Raw genomic sequence first — 16240 nt, 5'->3', positions numbered from 1 at the left:
ATGTTTTCTCACCTGTTGTAAAACATAGCTCTATTCGTGTATTGCTTGCATTGGTTGCCATGAATGATTTAGATTTAGAATAGCTAGATGTCAAGACAGCTTTTCTACATGGCGATTTAGATGAAAAAATCTACATGAAACAACCTGAAGGTTTTGAAGTCAAAGGAAAGAAAGACCAAGTACGTTTGTTGAAGAAATCTTTGTATGGTTTGAAGCAGTCACCACGACAGTGGTATAAGAGGTTTGATTCATTCATGTTGAATCATGACTTCACCAGAAGCCAATATGATAACTGTGTTTACTATCAAAAGCTAAATGATGGTTCTTTCATTTATCTGTTATTATATGTTGATGATATGCTCATCGCATCAAAAAGTTATACAGATATTCAACTTTTGAAGAAATTGTTGAATAGTGAATTTGAAATGAAAGATTTAGGACCAGCTAAAAAGATTTTAGGCATGGAGATAAGGTGAGACAGAAAATGTGGCAAGTTATATCTGAGTCAAGAAAACTATCTCAAGAAAGTTTTGGTGAAATTTGGCATACAGGATGCAAAACCTGTAAGTACTCCTCTTGCAAGCCATTTTAGGTTATCTGTCGCTCAATCGCCACAGACAGATGAAGACAAAGATTTTATGGCACAAGTTCCATACTCTAGTGCCGTTGGCAGCATTATGTACACAATGGTGTGTACTCGTCCTGATATATCACAAGCTGTTAGTGTTGTTAGTAGATACATGGCGAATCCAGGCAAAGAACACTGACAGGCTGTGAAGTGGATTCTTAGATACTTGAAAGGAAGTTTAAGCACTTGTTTGGAGTTTGGTAGAACCAACAACACTGGTTGGTTTCGTAGATTCAGATTACGCTGGTAATCTGGATAAGTGTAGATCTCTTACGAGCTATGTCTTTTGTATCGGAGGTGGAGCAGTTAGCTGGAAAGCTACTCTTCAACATGTGGTGGCACTGTCTACTACTGAAGCAGAATACATGGCAGTCACGGAAGCTATCAAGGAAGCTTTATGGTTAAGAGGTTTATTCAATGAATTAACACTGCAGCAAGAAGTTACTACCATCCACTGTGATAGTCAAAGTGCTATTCATTTGACTAAAGATCAAATGTATCATGAACAGACAAAACACATTGATGTTCGATATCATTTCATCAGAGACACCATTGCTAAGAAGATTGTCTTTATTCAGAAAATCAACACAAAGGACAATCCTGCCGATATGTTCACAAAGGCTCTTCCAGTTCACAAGTTCACACATTTTGGACTTGATTGGCATTCATAGTTCATAATTTCGCCGGTTGATATTCGCCAAAAGTGGAGATTTGTTAGACTATGGCTCACATCATCAGTGTATATCAACTTGCACAAGTTGATTTCTATCCTACTTGCAAAGATTCTTCTAGTTGCCTACCCCTACTCTCTAGTTCAATTGGAAGGCTCTGATTGGTTGTTCATTCACAACTTGCTGAAGATACATGGAATGAGGATGCAATTCTCTGCCTATAAATAAGGCTCCACAAAGTTTATGTACTTTCATTTAAATTCTAGTTTCATCTTTAGTTTTGACACAACACATTCTCTCAATTCTCTTCTTTGTATTTTGTGTACTTTCATTTAAATTCTTGTGAATATTTTGTGTACTTTCATTTAAATTCTAGTTTCACATGTGAATATTTTGTGTACTTTCATTTAAATTCTAGTTTCACTTAAATTCTAGTTTCACAAGAATTACTTGTAACCTTTTAGCCATTTTATATTTCAATGTACTTGTCTCCATCTATCTAATACCTTTTAAACGTATACTTATTCGTCGTATTTTTGTAGTTTCTTTATGTTACCACTTTCCACGTTGTGACTAATAATAGTATTGGGGTCATTATTTCCTAACAATACTTGTCTCTCTCGTTCTCTATGTTTCTTGCAGCCTAACCCCTCTGAGGGTTATCTATCATTCACCTATTACAATTAGGAGCCGACGGTGAATACAGTTTGGCCGCTTACCATTTTGAGGATGAGATGCAACAAAGAGGATTATCGCCAGAAATGCTAGAGGGTTATAGCTTTACTAATCAACTCCAAGCGAAAATAGAACATACGTTAGAATTACATATTATAAAGTCTATTTAGGTTATGTCTCTGATACAAACTAAACACACCTCTTTACACATCAAACCATACTTTACCATATTCCGAACCAAATCACTATCGACACAGCCAAAGCCCAGCTCACATGAACCACTGAACTAAGCCTCGGTGCCACCATGTTGGAAAATGTTCCGGCAGGTGTGTTGGCTGTTAACACCATTACCACCCAATCCTCCTCCTTGCCGATTCCAACTTCACTATACCTCGAATTGTTCAGATAGCTAGCGTATGATGATTGCGTATAGTTTGTGAGCACAAGAGTTGGGACCCGTTTTGGCACACATACAGGCAAAATGACACCATCGGCAGTAGTGTTAATGTCAATGTCGCATTTCTTTACTATTTCAGAATAGTCTGCATACCGAGGTTGGGTGCTTGTAATGATGCTTGGACCTGCCATGGAGCTGCATGCTTTATGTTCCAATGCTTCTGCGATTTCATCAGCCACGCAATTGGCGTTGTCATTCTTAGTCAACGCTGCTAAGTTCCTGGATTGGCGAAAACTATTGATTCCTTGTAGAAGATTGTCTTCTTCATCTGCAAATCAGATTAATTAAGTCATTTTGATATCTATCATGTGCACATCTTTCTGTAATCATATTAGAGACGACATAATTTATTAGTGCACTTGATTTATAGAAGTAATGTTAAAGTGTCCTTTACAAAATCCAAAACCATTCCTCGCTTATTTTGGAAGGTATTCGGTATCTTTACATACTTGTTATGTGATATGTATCTAATTTGCTGGTAACCTAATCCATCTTAGGTTACGTCAAACCTATTGAACAAATATATGTTTACACTAAATTAAAGAGTAATTCTCGTGACCCGATGGTTTTAATTCTTCATCGAGGCCTTCATGGCATTTCGTTTAGGAGCTTCACATCCTTACCCTCTCAACAACCAAAAACCAAATCCTTTAAAATCCATCACTACCAGATTAATTACAAAGTTATTAACCCAAATGTCAATAGGGTATCAAATGCTACATAACACCAATACACCATGTACAATATTCTATAGAGCGAACGTGTTAGGAAGCTCTCTATATCAAATTAACCCTGATAGCTCATGTTAAAGAGACCGGTAACAAAATAAAGGACCCAGGTAGTACAATGGAATCAATACCTATATATCAAAAAACAAAAAAAAAACAACAAAAATAATATCACGTTATACTAGCTTTTATAGAAACAAAAAAACAACAAAAACAATATCACGGTAACTAAAAAATAAAAACATCTGTCTATATATCAAAAAACAACAAAAACAATATCACGTTATACTAGATTTTATAGAGAGAGTATGCAATAGAGAGCAGCATATACCAGAGAAGCCAGGGGTGGGTAGCAAGAGGAAGGCATAAACAAGCAAAGAAGCGTAGATACATATTAATCTTGGAGAAAACATTTTTAGTAGACCCACTTATGAGAATTTTTTATAAATTAAGTTGCAAATATGCCAATATGCAATATGGCTTGTGATCAGATGTGATGATGTATAATATCACAAAAAGTAGTAGTACATACGATCAATGTTGACTATGCTCTTAGTTGTATTGACACGTGTCATAAGAAATCACCTTTTGGGGAATACGTGGTGAACATGCGTGGCTTTAGCTTTTCTTCCATATGTTAACCCCCTTCTTGTAGTTTATCTTGCTCTATAAAACTAACACTTCTCGAGTTTTTTTCTTTAAAAGAAACTAAAATGAAAAATGAAATAAAAATAAAGAAAAAAAAATATGAAAAATGTCATATATTTTATGTTTTTGAGTTTTACAAGAAAAAAACAAAAACAAAAGACACTTGCAACAAATATGTTATTTATTAACACTTATTTTTTTTAATTTTTAAAAATATTTAAAAAATTGATAATTTGTTCACACTTATAAATGTGTGAAAAGAACTCACACTTGAAAGTGTGAATAAAGTCAAAGAATTAGAATATTTTCACAATTATATATGTAGCAACAAATTAAAAGTCACATTTTTAAATATGTAAAAGTATATAATTGTTCACACCTAAAAGTGTTAAAGTAATTTGTGACACCAAATTTTCTCACACAAGAGAAGAAATGCGAGGAATTTAAGTGTGACAAATTAACTGAAAATGTTTGACATTTTTTTCACACTTTTAAGCATGAACATTTTATTTATATATTTATATTTGTGAAAAAAATATGACATTTTTAATTTTTTTCACTATTTTAAGTGTGAGATTTTTTTTATACAATTTAAATGTCAACAAATTATCATATTTTTCAACACCTTTTAAAATTGCGAGGAAAAAAATGTAAGCAATTGACATTTTTGTTGTAGTGAGTAGTGAAAATATAACATTTTTATGCTCTTTGAGTTCAGAAGATTAAAAATGACTATTTTACAATTATATCTTTTTAATCATCCCATTCAATTTTAGCAAAATTATAACTTATCAAGTAAATGTAAGAACCAAACTCATTAAATTAAAAACCAAATTTTATTTTATTTTATTTTATTTTTTTGTGCTGGCCGTAAATTTATGATTCAGGACCGTAAATTTATGGCTCAATTACAACTAGCCGTAAAATTTGCACTGTAATTTGCTATTAGATTTTTTTCGTCCCTGTTTGAAAACAACTCAAAATTACAAGGACCGTAAATTTATGGTCCGACCTACACAATTCCATTTTAGCCAAAAATCCATATTTCACTTTTCATGCTACAAATTCTTTAAACCAAAACACCAAAATGAGTAAAATCATATATTACAACATAATTGATAGATCTAAAAACTTAACCATTGAAATATACATTAAAACGACCAAACGAGTCATTCGCCCAAAACGATCTTTCAAAGCAAAACGATCATGTCAACCTTTAAACACCATGTGAACCATTTGCAAATCAAATTCCAGAAATTTTATCCTAAAATAAGTTAAACCAAAAGAACATTGTATCATGAGCCATCATGGTTATTAGGGATAGTCTATCAACAATTACCCAAGTTGCCCAACTTCAAGCCAATGTTCAACAAACTCCAACTTTAACTTCACGTGATCACCTCCTTTTCCTTGCTACTACTACTACCTATAAGAAAATTTAAAGAACTAAAATATAAGCAATTTGCTTAGTGAATACATATGAATATGATCAATATCTAACTATACAAAACCAAGTGCATATAACAATTTAAGCCATTCACTTAACAATTAAAACAACAACAAACAAATCATGATCATGTTACTTCTATTTGGCCAAGGATATATGCTAGTAGGTACCTCATTATCTACTAGTCTTACACAAAGCCAAGGTATGCTAGTAGGTATCTCATCATCTACTAGTCTTACACTCCATATATGCTAGTAGGTATATCATTATCTATTAGTCTTACTCAATCAACATACAATTGGGACATAGAAATTTATTCATCTATGCCCTTCATATCACAACTATAGACACATACATATGTACTCACCTTGATATTGGCTATTTGACAATGTACGGTTATTAGACTCCACAAATTGATCTTCACCACCTATACATAATTCAACATATTTATCTTTATGAGTTCAATAACTCAATTCTTTCACAATCATCTAACTAATTTCACCATAACTCTAGCTTCATGGTGTTTGGCTTATTCAAAACCTTCTAAAAATCAAATTCTCATAGTAAAGCTTCATACTATATCTACTAGCCAAATACCACCAATTATAAAGCTCTTACTATGGGGGGCTTTCATTATCAACATACTTTTTCAATCAAATTATCAATTTCTCAATCAGATTGATTAGGGCTTTACTTGAAAACCTCAAATAATAAAACCCCCAATTTCTATGATTAAGAACCCTAATTTAATAAAAGGAACTAGAAGTAGGTTAAGAAAATCAATACCTCAAGAATTCAATAATTTGGACTTGAATTAAAATTCCCCTTTTTTCCCTTTTTCTCTTTTAAATTCAGCCACCACCATCCAAAAACACAACTCTAACTTTTCAATTTTTGCTTCTTGAAGATTAATGATTATTATTGTTATTGTTAAATCACTTGGAAGATTGATTAAAGGGATTGAGAAGAAAATTTGCTTTTGAATTGGAAGGATTTAGAATGTGGTGGAAGATTAAAGCTTTTGAGAGAAATTAGACTAATGATTCGTCAAGCAAAAGTGGCTGGGCTATTCCCCCCCCTCTTTGCCACGTAAATAAAAATATAAATGGGTATTTTTACTCGCTATCCACTAAAGTTCCAACTAAATTAACCCCTTATCCTAAAACAAAATACTAGGAAATTAATTTAATGTTAAAACTATAAAAAGGTTAATTTTCTATTACCTTAAAATTATTGGGGTGTTACAAATCTCCCCCACTCAGAATTAATCACGTCCCCGTGATCCAAGCCATATGTAAAGACGAGTAATACACCAACATGTCATGCTCGGTTTCCCAAGTATACTCCGAGCTCTTATGGTGTTTCCATTGTACCTTAAATGTCCATACCGTCTTATTATTTATTTTTCTCAACTCTTCTTCCACAATAGCAACCGGTTCCTCCACATAAGTTAACTTTTTGTCTAATTCTATTTCATGCAAAGGAACACTTGTTGCATCATCAATAAGACATTTTCGGAGTTGAGACACATGAAAAGTATTATGAATTCGGGATAATTCTTTCCGTAACTCCAATTGGTATGCTAATTTACCAACTCGGGCTATAATTCGAAATGGGCCTATAAACCGTGGACTTAATTTTCCACGTTTACGAAATCTTAGCAAACCTTTCCATGGAGATACCTTTAACATGACTTGATCACCAACCGCGAATTCAATAGGTCTTCTCCTAACATCGGCATATGATTTTTGTCTATCTTGAGCGGCCTTGAGTTTTTCACGAATTTCATCTATCCTTTGAGTAGTTTCAAGCACTACATCGGTTCCACCTAATTCTCGTTGTCCTACTTCTCCCCAATAAATGGGAGTTCGACATCTTCTACCATATAGCATTTCATACGGAGGCATTTTTATGCTAGCATGATAACTATTATTATACTAGAATTCGGCTAAAGGTAAATGCACATCCCATGACCCTCCAAAATCAATAATAAATGCACGCAACATGTCCTCTAATGTTTGAATGGTTCTTTCACTTTGCCCGTCCGTTTGAGGATGATATATGGTAGTAAAATATAACTTAGTACCCATATCTTCATGAAATTTCTTCCAAAAATGAGAAGTGAATCTTGTATCTCTATCTGAGACAATGGAGATAGGAATGCCATGCCGGGCTACAACTTCCTTTACATATATATCAGCTAGCACTTCGGAAGATGATGACTCACGAATGGGTAAAAATAAAGCACTTTTTGTCAATCGATCTATAATTACCCATATACCATCAAATTGATGCTTAGGAGTCTTGGGAAGTTTGGTGATAAAATCCATAGTCAAGTGTTCCCATTTCCATTGAGGAATGTCAAGTGGTTGAAGCTTCCCATATAGTTTTTGATGTTCCCCTTTAACTTGCAAACAAGTTAAACATCTTTCCACATACTTGACTATATGACGTTTCATACTCGGCCACCAATAATCAACTTTCAAATCATGATACATTTTCGTTGCACCGGGATGAATGGAATATTTGGACTTATGTGCTTCATCAAGGAGAGTTTCTTTTAAAGTACATGAAATTGGAATCCAAATTCTTCCATAACGAGTCATGAGACCACGAGAATCTTTAGAGAAATGTTCTAATTGCCCTTTAATTCTCTCTTGTTTAGGGTCATGTTGTAATGCTTCTTCTTGTGCTTCTTTTATACGCTCCATGAAGTCATTGGTAATCATTACCCACAAGGGTGAAACACGAATAGAAAAATGAGAACTTTTTCTACTCAAAGCATCGGCTACCACATTAGCCTTTCCGGGATGATATAAAATTTCACAATCATAGTCCTTTAACAAATCTAACCACCTCCGTTGACGGTTATTTAGATCACGTTGTTCAAAGAAATATTTAAGGCTCTTATGATCGGAATAAATGGAAAATTTAACGCCATACAAATAATGACGCCAAATTTTTAATGCAAAAACAACCGTCGCAAGCTCCAAATCATGAACGGGATAAGACTTCTCATGAATTTTTAATTGTCTTGATGCATAAGCTATGACTCACCCTCGTTGCTTGAGAACACACCCAAGACCATTAAATGAAGCATCACAATATACCACAAAATCTTCAATTCCATCCGGTAAAGTAAGAATGGGAGCTTGACTCAATTTTTCTTTTAAAGTTTGAAATGCACTTTCTTGCTCACTTTTCCATTCAAACTTTTCATTTTTCCGAGTTAATTTGGTAAGAGGCGAGGCAATCTTGGAAAAATCTTGAATAAAACGACGATAATACCCCGCTAAACCAAGAAAACTTCGAATTTCCGTCGGGGATTTAGGAGATTCCCATTTCATGATGGCACTAATTTTTGCCGGATCAACTTTAATGCCTTCTTGACTAACTACGTGTTCGAGAAATTGTACTTCTCGCAGCCAAAGTTCACATTTAGAAAACTTTGCATATAACTTTTCTCGACGAAGTGTTTCAAGAATTTCACGAAGATGTCTTTCATGATAGGTTTGATTCTTAGAATAAATCAAAATATCGTCAATAAAAACAATTACGGACTTATCAAGAAAAGGACGACAAACCCGATTCATAAGGTCCATAAAAGCCGCGGGAGCATTAGTCAAACCAAAAGGCATGACTAAAAAATCATAATGACCATAACGGGTTCTGAACGCGGTCTTTGGGACATCTTCTTCACAAACTTTAAGTTGGTGATAACCCGAACAAAAATCAATCTTGATGGTAACTTTATTGAGCTCACGGTAATCGATACACATTCTTAAACTACCGTATTTCTTTTTCACAAACAAGACGGGAGCACCCCATGGAGAACTACTTGGGCGTATGAAACCCTTATCAAGAAGTTCTTGGAGTTGCTCCATCATTTCACGCATTTCCGTTGGAGCAAGAAGATAGGGGGCTTTAGGAATAGGTGTTGCACCCGGAATAAGATCAATTTTGAAATCAAGTTGTCTATCGGGAGGAAGACCCGGTAGATCATCGGGAAAAACATCAACAAATTCATTGACAGCCGGAATTTCGGATAAGGATTTAGATTCCTTAATAGGATCAACAACATGAGCAAGAAAGGCTTTACATCCACGAGAAATAAGTCGACTAGCTCGGGCATAAGTACACAACGGTAACGAATCTTGATTCCTTTCACCATATATGATCATATCTTTACCGTTAGGAGCCTTAAGATGAACACTTTTATCATTACAAAAGATATTTGCCTTATGTTGACCGAGCCAATCCATTCCCAAAATCACATCGAATTCTTCTAAACTCATAGGAATAAGTTTGGCTTTAAAGTTTTCGTAATTTATAGTCAATTTACAATCTAGATACACATTCTTAATCACATAAGTTTGGTCCCCCGCTACTTCCACTAACAAAGGGGATTCAAGGAAAGATAATTGTAAATGAATACATTTAGTGAATCGGGTGGCTACAAAGGAACGGTTTGCTCCCGAATCAAATAAAACTTTAGCGGGAGTATCATAAACAAGAAAGGTACTTAAAACCACATCGGGTGTTTCCTTTGCTTGGGCCACTGAGATTTAGAATGATCTTCCCTTAGGAGTTCCTACTTGTTTTGCTACCTTCTTCTCATTCACCCTTCTTACCTCTGCTTGTCTTTCCTCCTCCGACAACAATGGGCAAGCACTTTTCATGTGCTCTTCGTTGAAACAATTAAAGCACACAGTAGGCTTCCTTGGAGCAATTTACAATCTCGGCTAATGTGACCCGGTTGGCCACAATTAAAGCACCCCTTTTTAGGAGGTAAACGGCAAAATCCAGAATGATATTTTCCACAATTTGTATAAGTAGGAACATTTCTCCTAGAAGAGCTACTCCCTGAGCTTCCACTTGGTCGGAACTTTTTATTCGGAGAATCACTTTTTTCCACTTTCCTCTTCAAAAAGTCTTTGTTGGAGCATAGCCTTGTGACAACCGCATCCAAGAAATGTTGTCTTGATTATTTTTGTATATGTAATTAGTTAAACGTTTTATTTTATATGTAATAAGGTCATGAACGACCAAGTTATTCATAATCGGTAACTAGATTGGTCTAGGATGATCTAGGATTGGTCTAGGTCGACCTTGGAGGTCTAGCTAGACCTCAATGGGCCGAAATATTCATGGATTCGTGTCTTGAGGTATAGGTTCGGTCCATATTAGATTAGTATAAATAGGAGATTAAACCTTATGCTTAAGGTGAATCTCTCTAGTGCGTATTTTCGGTTTTCATAAGCTCGTGTGTTAATTGTAATCGTTATTACCGAATTAACACAAGGCTCCGTTATTCCATTCATATATTGTTCGTGTTTTCGGTTTACCGAACATTGTTGATTGCTAGTGTTCGAGACTTTCCGCAGTTAAACACTAGTTATCTAATCTCGTAGATCTGGTGGCTAAGGGACTTTCAATTGGTATCAGAGCTTTGGATCGTGTATTGGTTCGGGGTTAGAATTTCAACAATTGTGAGCCGCTCGTTCAAACTCAAGTTTCGACCAAGGTCTAGCTCGACCAAGGTCTAGCTCGACCTTCTTACTGATCAAGTAAACTTCTCGGTTTCGACCAACTCAAGTTTCGACCTTCTTACCGTTCTAACTCAAGTTTCGACCAACTTCTTACCGCTCGTTCAAACTCAAGTTTCGGTTCCTTGTCCTATAAAAACCAATCGATTCATTTGTAAGGATTTCGAAGGTTTGGTTTTAAGGTAAAAGTTTTGAAACTCTTAGACGTGGTTTTTGAATTCAAAACTTTCTTGAGCTCGGATTTGAAGCTTCGTCTTTCGAATTTTGAACTTGTGTACTTAAACAATCTTAAGTTCTTACAACGTTACGGTTTTTGTGTTTTGGTTTTTATGGTATGTTCGACCAAGGTCTAGTTCGGTTTCATTGGGTAACAAATTTTTTCGGTTTTTCTCAAGTTTAGGTCTGAAATTCTCCGACTATGTTTTGTACTCATAAAGTCACTTGTGTTCAGGTTTGAAATGTGTCTTTCGAGTTTTGGACTTGTAGACTTTGAACAATCGTTAGGTTCCGAACTTATCCTTGAACTAAGGAACTTGTAATCTTGGTTAAGCTTAGGTCTAACTTGTTTGAGTTTTGAACTTGAAAACTCATTTGAGTTTTGGTTTGAAATTCCGTATTCGAGTTTGGGACTTGTAAGCTTGGTCGATTTTAGGTTCTATACTTATGCTTTTGAAACATTGATGGCTCGAGGTCTATCTTCTATAGAAGATTCTGGGAAATCTTAGGGAAAATTCAAGATCAGGCCAAAAAGGTTGTTCTGACAAGGAGTTATTGGGTTACCTCTTGATTACATATGTGAACAACCATGGGAGGAAGATAAAAATGAGAGATTAGCTGAAACCAAAAACAAACATGCTAGCTGTTTTAAGAATTTTGTAGAGAAAATGGGGGGATAAAAATTTATAATCTTCCATGTTTTCTATACAAAATTTGGGTTGCTTGAAATAAAGAAGATCATTAAGTTTTGACAGAGTTCAATCATGGTATCTTTCTGGTTTTGAATCCGTGTGACATGTGTCTGGCCTAATTTTTGGATCAAAGGCACCTGATTATAAATTACGTGATTCAGATGAATCAGATGATGATTATAGACTAGGGTTGAAAGTCGATTAAACTGTAGATGATCTTTGTTGAGCATGTGTTTGGGATTTTGTCTTATAGCTTTTGAGATGAGTGCAATGGGGGAATTAAGTTTCTTCTTGGGATTGCAAGTTGATCAGAAAAAGGATGGCATTTTCATCCATCAGACGAAATACGTTTATGATATCTTAGAAAGGTTCAAGATGACGAGATATTAGCAGCTGGTTTGCACCTTAATTTTTAACTTAAAGTTGATTTGACCAATGACTTCATCATATGATGTATCGATAGGCACAAAGCACCAAGGTTTTCCACTTAATTAATATTGTTCGAGTTTAACAATGTACATGTGGGGAACATGCTAGGTATATGGCCTTGAATGCCAGCTCATTAAGTGAGACTGGTCCTTAATTCTTACGAAATAGATTGCGTTTGATTTTTATGTTAATTGGGTATATGGGCCATCCGAGGGTGTACTCGCCTATGCTCTCTATCAGGGCTCGTGCTTTTACATCTATGAAGGAGTAGTGATGTGTGAGCATTCATGCAATCCTTCTGGAGTAGTGTTGGGTTTCACTAAAGGGTCACTGTCAAAGTTATGTCTCTCTGCGAGGTGTGATGCCTCAACCTGTTCACCTCTGTCTTTGGCAACCAGCACTGCTTCAGCGCTTGACATACTCTGACCTTAATTAAAGTACGTGCTTTAATTATTAAGGATGTCTTATGTTGCAAGGATGTAATACTCATATATTCTTTTCATATGGAAATTTGAACTCATCCCTAGATTGTAAGGGTATATCTAGCTGTGGAACACACAAGTGCGCAACTAATAATTTGGTCATTAGTAAGTTACCTTGGTTACATGGGTAGATCCTTGGCCCGGGTATATCGAAAGTGTCCGTGGGAACTGGAAGAGCCGAGTGTTTAAAAGGACAATTATATCGGTAATCGTCTTGGATTATTGGTTATACTAATAATAACAAAGAGAATTGTATTTCTCTGTGCAAACTTGACTTAAAGTGCTAATCTGATTGTTTTCGTAGTGACTCTCACCAAAAGTTTATTTATTTGTATTGATTGTTTATTTATTTATCATTATATTATAATAAGTACATTTGGTGTTTCTTATGCTATGAAAGATCGTTACGGATGAACATCATTCTGTGTTAAGCAATTGGTAAGATATCTCATATCTATGTTGAAAAACTGATCTTCGTTGAATAATTTTTTTATTAAATAATTCGATTAAAGTCTTAGTTAATTTCTGAAAAGCTTGTTTTAAAAGGTTTTTAATTAAATTTTTTAATTAGCTTTTGAAATTATATTCCTTTTTAAATTTCTGGAAAAAAAAACTTGTATAATTAAAAGGTTTGTCACTAAACTTTTTAATGAGTTTTTGAAATTTTTGTTTTGGATCTTACATACTTTTTCACCAATAAAATTGGTCTATACTCAACTTCATTTATTTTAACTTTACGAGCATAATGGTGTCACAAACTCACATTTGGTCTAGCGCTCGTGTGATACGAGTTGGCCAATGGGTTGAGTTTGATTTTAGCTCGAATGGGCTGCCTTAGCCTAAAGTCTATTTGGTTTTTGAAATTATTATAAGAAAAAAGGGTGATCATAAATGGTGATGAATTCAAAATGCTTGAAAATTTAGAAAATTAAACTTTGATGAACTTTGTTTACCAATCTTTTGAATTTGGTGACTTTGATTGAGCATAAATATCAAAATTATGGTTGTTACTCTTTAATCTATTTTTGCAGGATTAGCTGCTATTTGCCATCATATATGCTCGAGATGGGTGTAATGAAAGGGCCAATTTTGACTAAAGGGATGCATATTAAAATTACTTCGGGATGCATATTAGGTTAGAATGGTGTAATGTTTTGGGGTGGCCGAATTTTTTAAGTCAAATGGGCCAAGTTTGACTTATAAACTCTATTTGGGCTTAAATCTCCTTAAGAAGGGACGGTTTATACTTCAGTATATAAGGAGGTTACTTTTTGACCTAAGCCTGTCCTCACATATTACATCAACCGTATTTTGTCTGATATACACATAGTTGGCATAATTCTTTCATCACGGTTTTTTTTTTGTTTTGTAAACATATAAAAATTTATCCTGATCTTTTCAAGTAAGTATATTTATATTCATTCTTTATTCTTGTATAGTCACTTTTTGGTTTTGTCTTTTCTAGTTTGTTTTATAAGTAAAACAATGTTTCAGAAAAGATTTTATTCTACACAAGTTGGACTTATTGCATTATGAATACGGGTGGATGGAACTGGATTATTTTCGAAAAGTTTGTAACTAAGTGTTTGAATATGCCAAGATGATTTTTGTTCTTGCAAAACTTGTTTACTTGTCACTTGTTTTGAATTGTGGCTTACCTTCTTTGAATTCTTTTCGAGTGATTTTGATTTGGCTTAGCCTTATTGAATTTGTTCGGATTGTTTTTGAATTCGGTAATGCTTTATTTGAATCTATGTGACTGATCGACTGGATTTTAGAACTTGTGACGAGTTCGAAATTTGTTTCATAAGCCCGCGATAAGTCTTGTTATAGGTCTTACGTTTTTGATTCAGACTTGTCTTGTTTGAATCTTCATATTGTTTGGATTTGGCTTCGCCTTCTCTGAATTTTATTGAAGATTTGAATTGTGGTCATGTCTTTATTGAAGCGTATGATGGACTTGTAACAAGATTCAAGTTTGATTAATTATTTGATACATACGCGTAACTCAGTTTTGGCTCTATCGAGAAATTGAGAGAGTTTGGGAAATAGTTTGTATTGATCATCAAAATCTAATTACAATGACTTGTAGATCAACTTTATACATACAAAGTACGTATAGAAATAATTCCTATATCTATATAATTAACTGTTTAACTACCTCTAACAAATTCTAACAACCTCTAACAAAGTCCAACTAATATTAACAAACTTTAACTAATACTGTAATATTAGTTTTATTTACATTGCTCCACACACGTGCATTGCTTTATTGTGCATCATCTTTGTGCTGCTTATTTTTCTTAACACTAGATGAATTTGGTGGTGAGCTGCTTGTTTCTTATGCAGTGTAGGTTCCTCATTATCCCCCCCGCAAGTAGGCATTGTGTATGCATCACAAATGCCTAACTTGCATAGACAATTGTAATGTAGGGGTCTGGAGAGAGCTTTGGTAAATATATCAGCAGGCTGAGCAGTTGAGGGAATAAATGTGGGATGAATGACCCCTGATTTGATCTTATCTCTGACAAAGTGACAATCAATCTCAATGTGCTTAGTTCGGGCATGTTGGACAGGATTAGAGGTTGAAGCTAAAGCATATGAGTTGTCACAAAACACTGGTATAGAATAAGAAGTTGGGACATTAAGATCTTGCAGGAGACATTTGATCCATGTGATCTCACAAGTTGTATCAGCTAGAGATCTGTATTCAGCTTAAGTGGACGATCTGGAAACAACACTTTGCTTCTTTGACTTCCAAGAGATGAGACAAGAGCCCAGAAATATACCTGAACCAGATATAGATCTTTTTGAATATGGGTAGCTGGCCCAGTCACTATCACAATATGCTGCTAATATAAGAGAATTGTTGACAGGAAAGTATAATCCTTGACTTGGGCAGAGTTTAATGTATCTAAGTGTCTTCATTAGTGCTTTAAGATGAGAAGTTCTGGGCAGTTGAAGAAACTGACTTAATGTTTGTGCTGCAAAGGCCAAGTCAGGTCTAGTGATTGTAAGGTAGATGAGTTTACCCACTAGTGTTCTGTAAGTGGTAGGATCAGAAATGGGTTCTCCATCAGTGTGATTGAGCTTGTCATTTGGATTTAGAGGGGTGGCTGTGGGTTTTGAATTGAGAAGGTCAGCTACTTGTAGGAGTTCTAAAGCATACTTTCTTTGTGACATTATAATACCAGAAGAATTTCTGAGAAATTCAATTCCTAAATAGTAATGAAGAGAGCCAAGGTCTTTGATGCTGGATTGTTGATGCAGTTGTGCTTTGACTGTCTTGATATGATCCTGATTATTACCAAATATGATGATGTCATCGACATAGATGAGTAAGCCAGTGAAGATGGATCCCTTCTTGTAGATAAATAGAGAGGTGTCAACATAGCTTTGTGTGAAACCCAGAGTTTTGAGATAAGTGGTTAGCTTATCAAACCACTGCCTATTTGCTTGTTTCAGTCCACAAAGAGACTTAATGAGTTTACAAACTGTGTTTGGTGGCACATCCCTTGTGTAGCCTTAAGGAAGGGACATATAGACATCTTCGTGAAGATCTCCATGTAGAAAGGCATTGTTGATGTCCAACTGCTCAATTATCCAGTTGTGATGAATGGT

The 16240-nt window shown here is 34.9% G+C and overlaps 2 protein-coding genes across 2 annotated transcripts; both read right to left on the bottom strand.

Annotated features, from left to right (window-relative positions):
• Positions 1 to 2196: 2196 nt before the first annotated feature.
• LOC122605349 (uncharacterized GPI-anchored protein At3g06035-like) lies at positions 2197 to 3793 on the bottom strand. Its single transcript, XM_043778315.1, has 3 exons — positions 3745 to 3793; positions 3491 to 3586; positions 2197 to 2699 (listed from the first exon to the last, which is right to left on the bottom strand). Exons 1-3 carry the CDS (start codon positions 3791 to 3793, stop codon positions 2197 to 2199), a joined length of 648 nt encoding a protein of 215 aa, XP_043634250.1.
• A 2729-nt stretch (positions 3794 to 6522) lies between these two features.
• Positions 6523 to 7161, bottom strand: LOC122605257. The gene has a single exon (XM_043778200.1). The coding sequence runs from the start codon at positions 7159 to 7161 to the stop codon at positions 6523 to 6525; it is 639 nt and encodes a 212-aa protein (XP_043634135.1).
• Positions 7162 to 16240: the final 9079 nt, after the last annotated feature.

This window comes from Erigeron canadensis, chromosome 1, assembly GCF_010389155.1.
Source record: "Erigeron canadensis isolate Cc75 chromosome 1, C_canadensis_v1, whole genome shotgun sequence".
Taxonomy (NCBI): domain Eukaryota; kingdom Viridiplantae; phylum Streptophyta; class Magnoliopsida; order Asterales; family Asteraceae; genus Erigeron; species Erigeron canadensis.
This window is presented reverse-complemented; position numbering and strand designations above follow the sequence as displayed.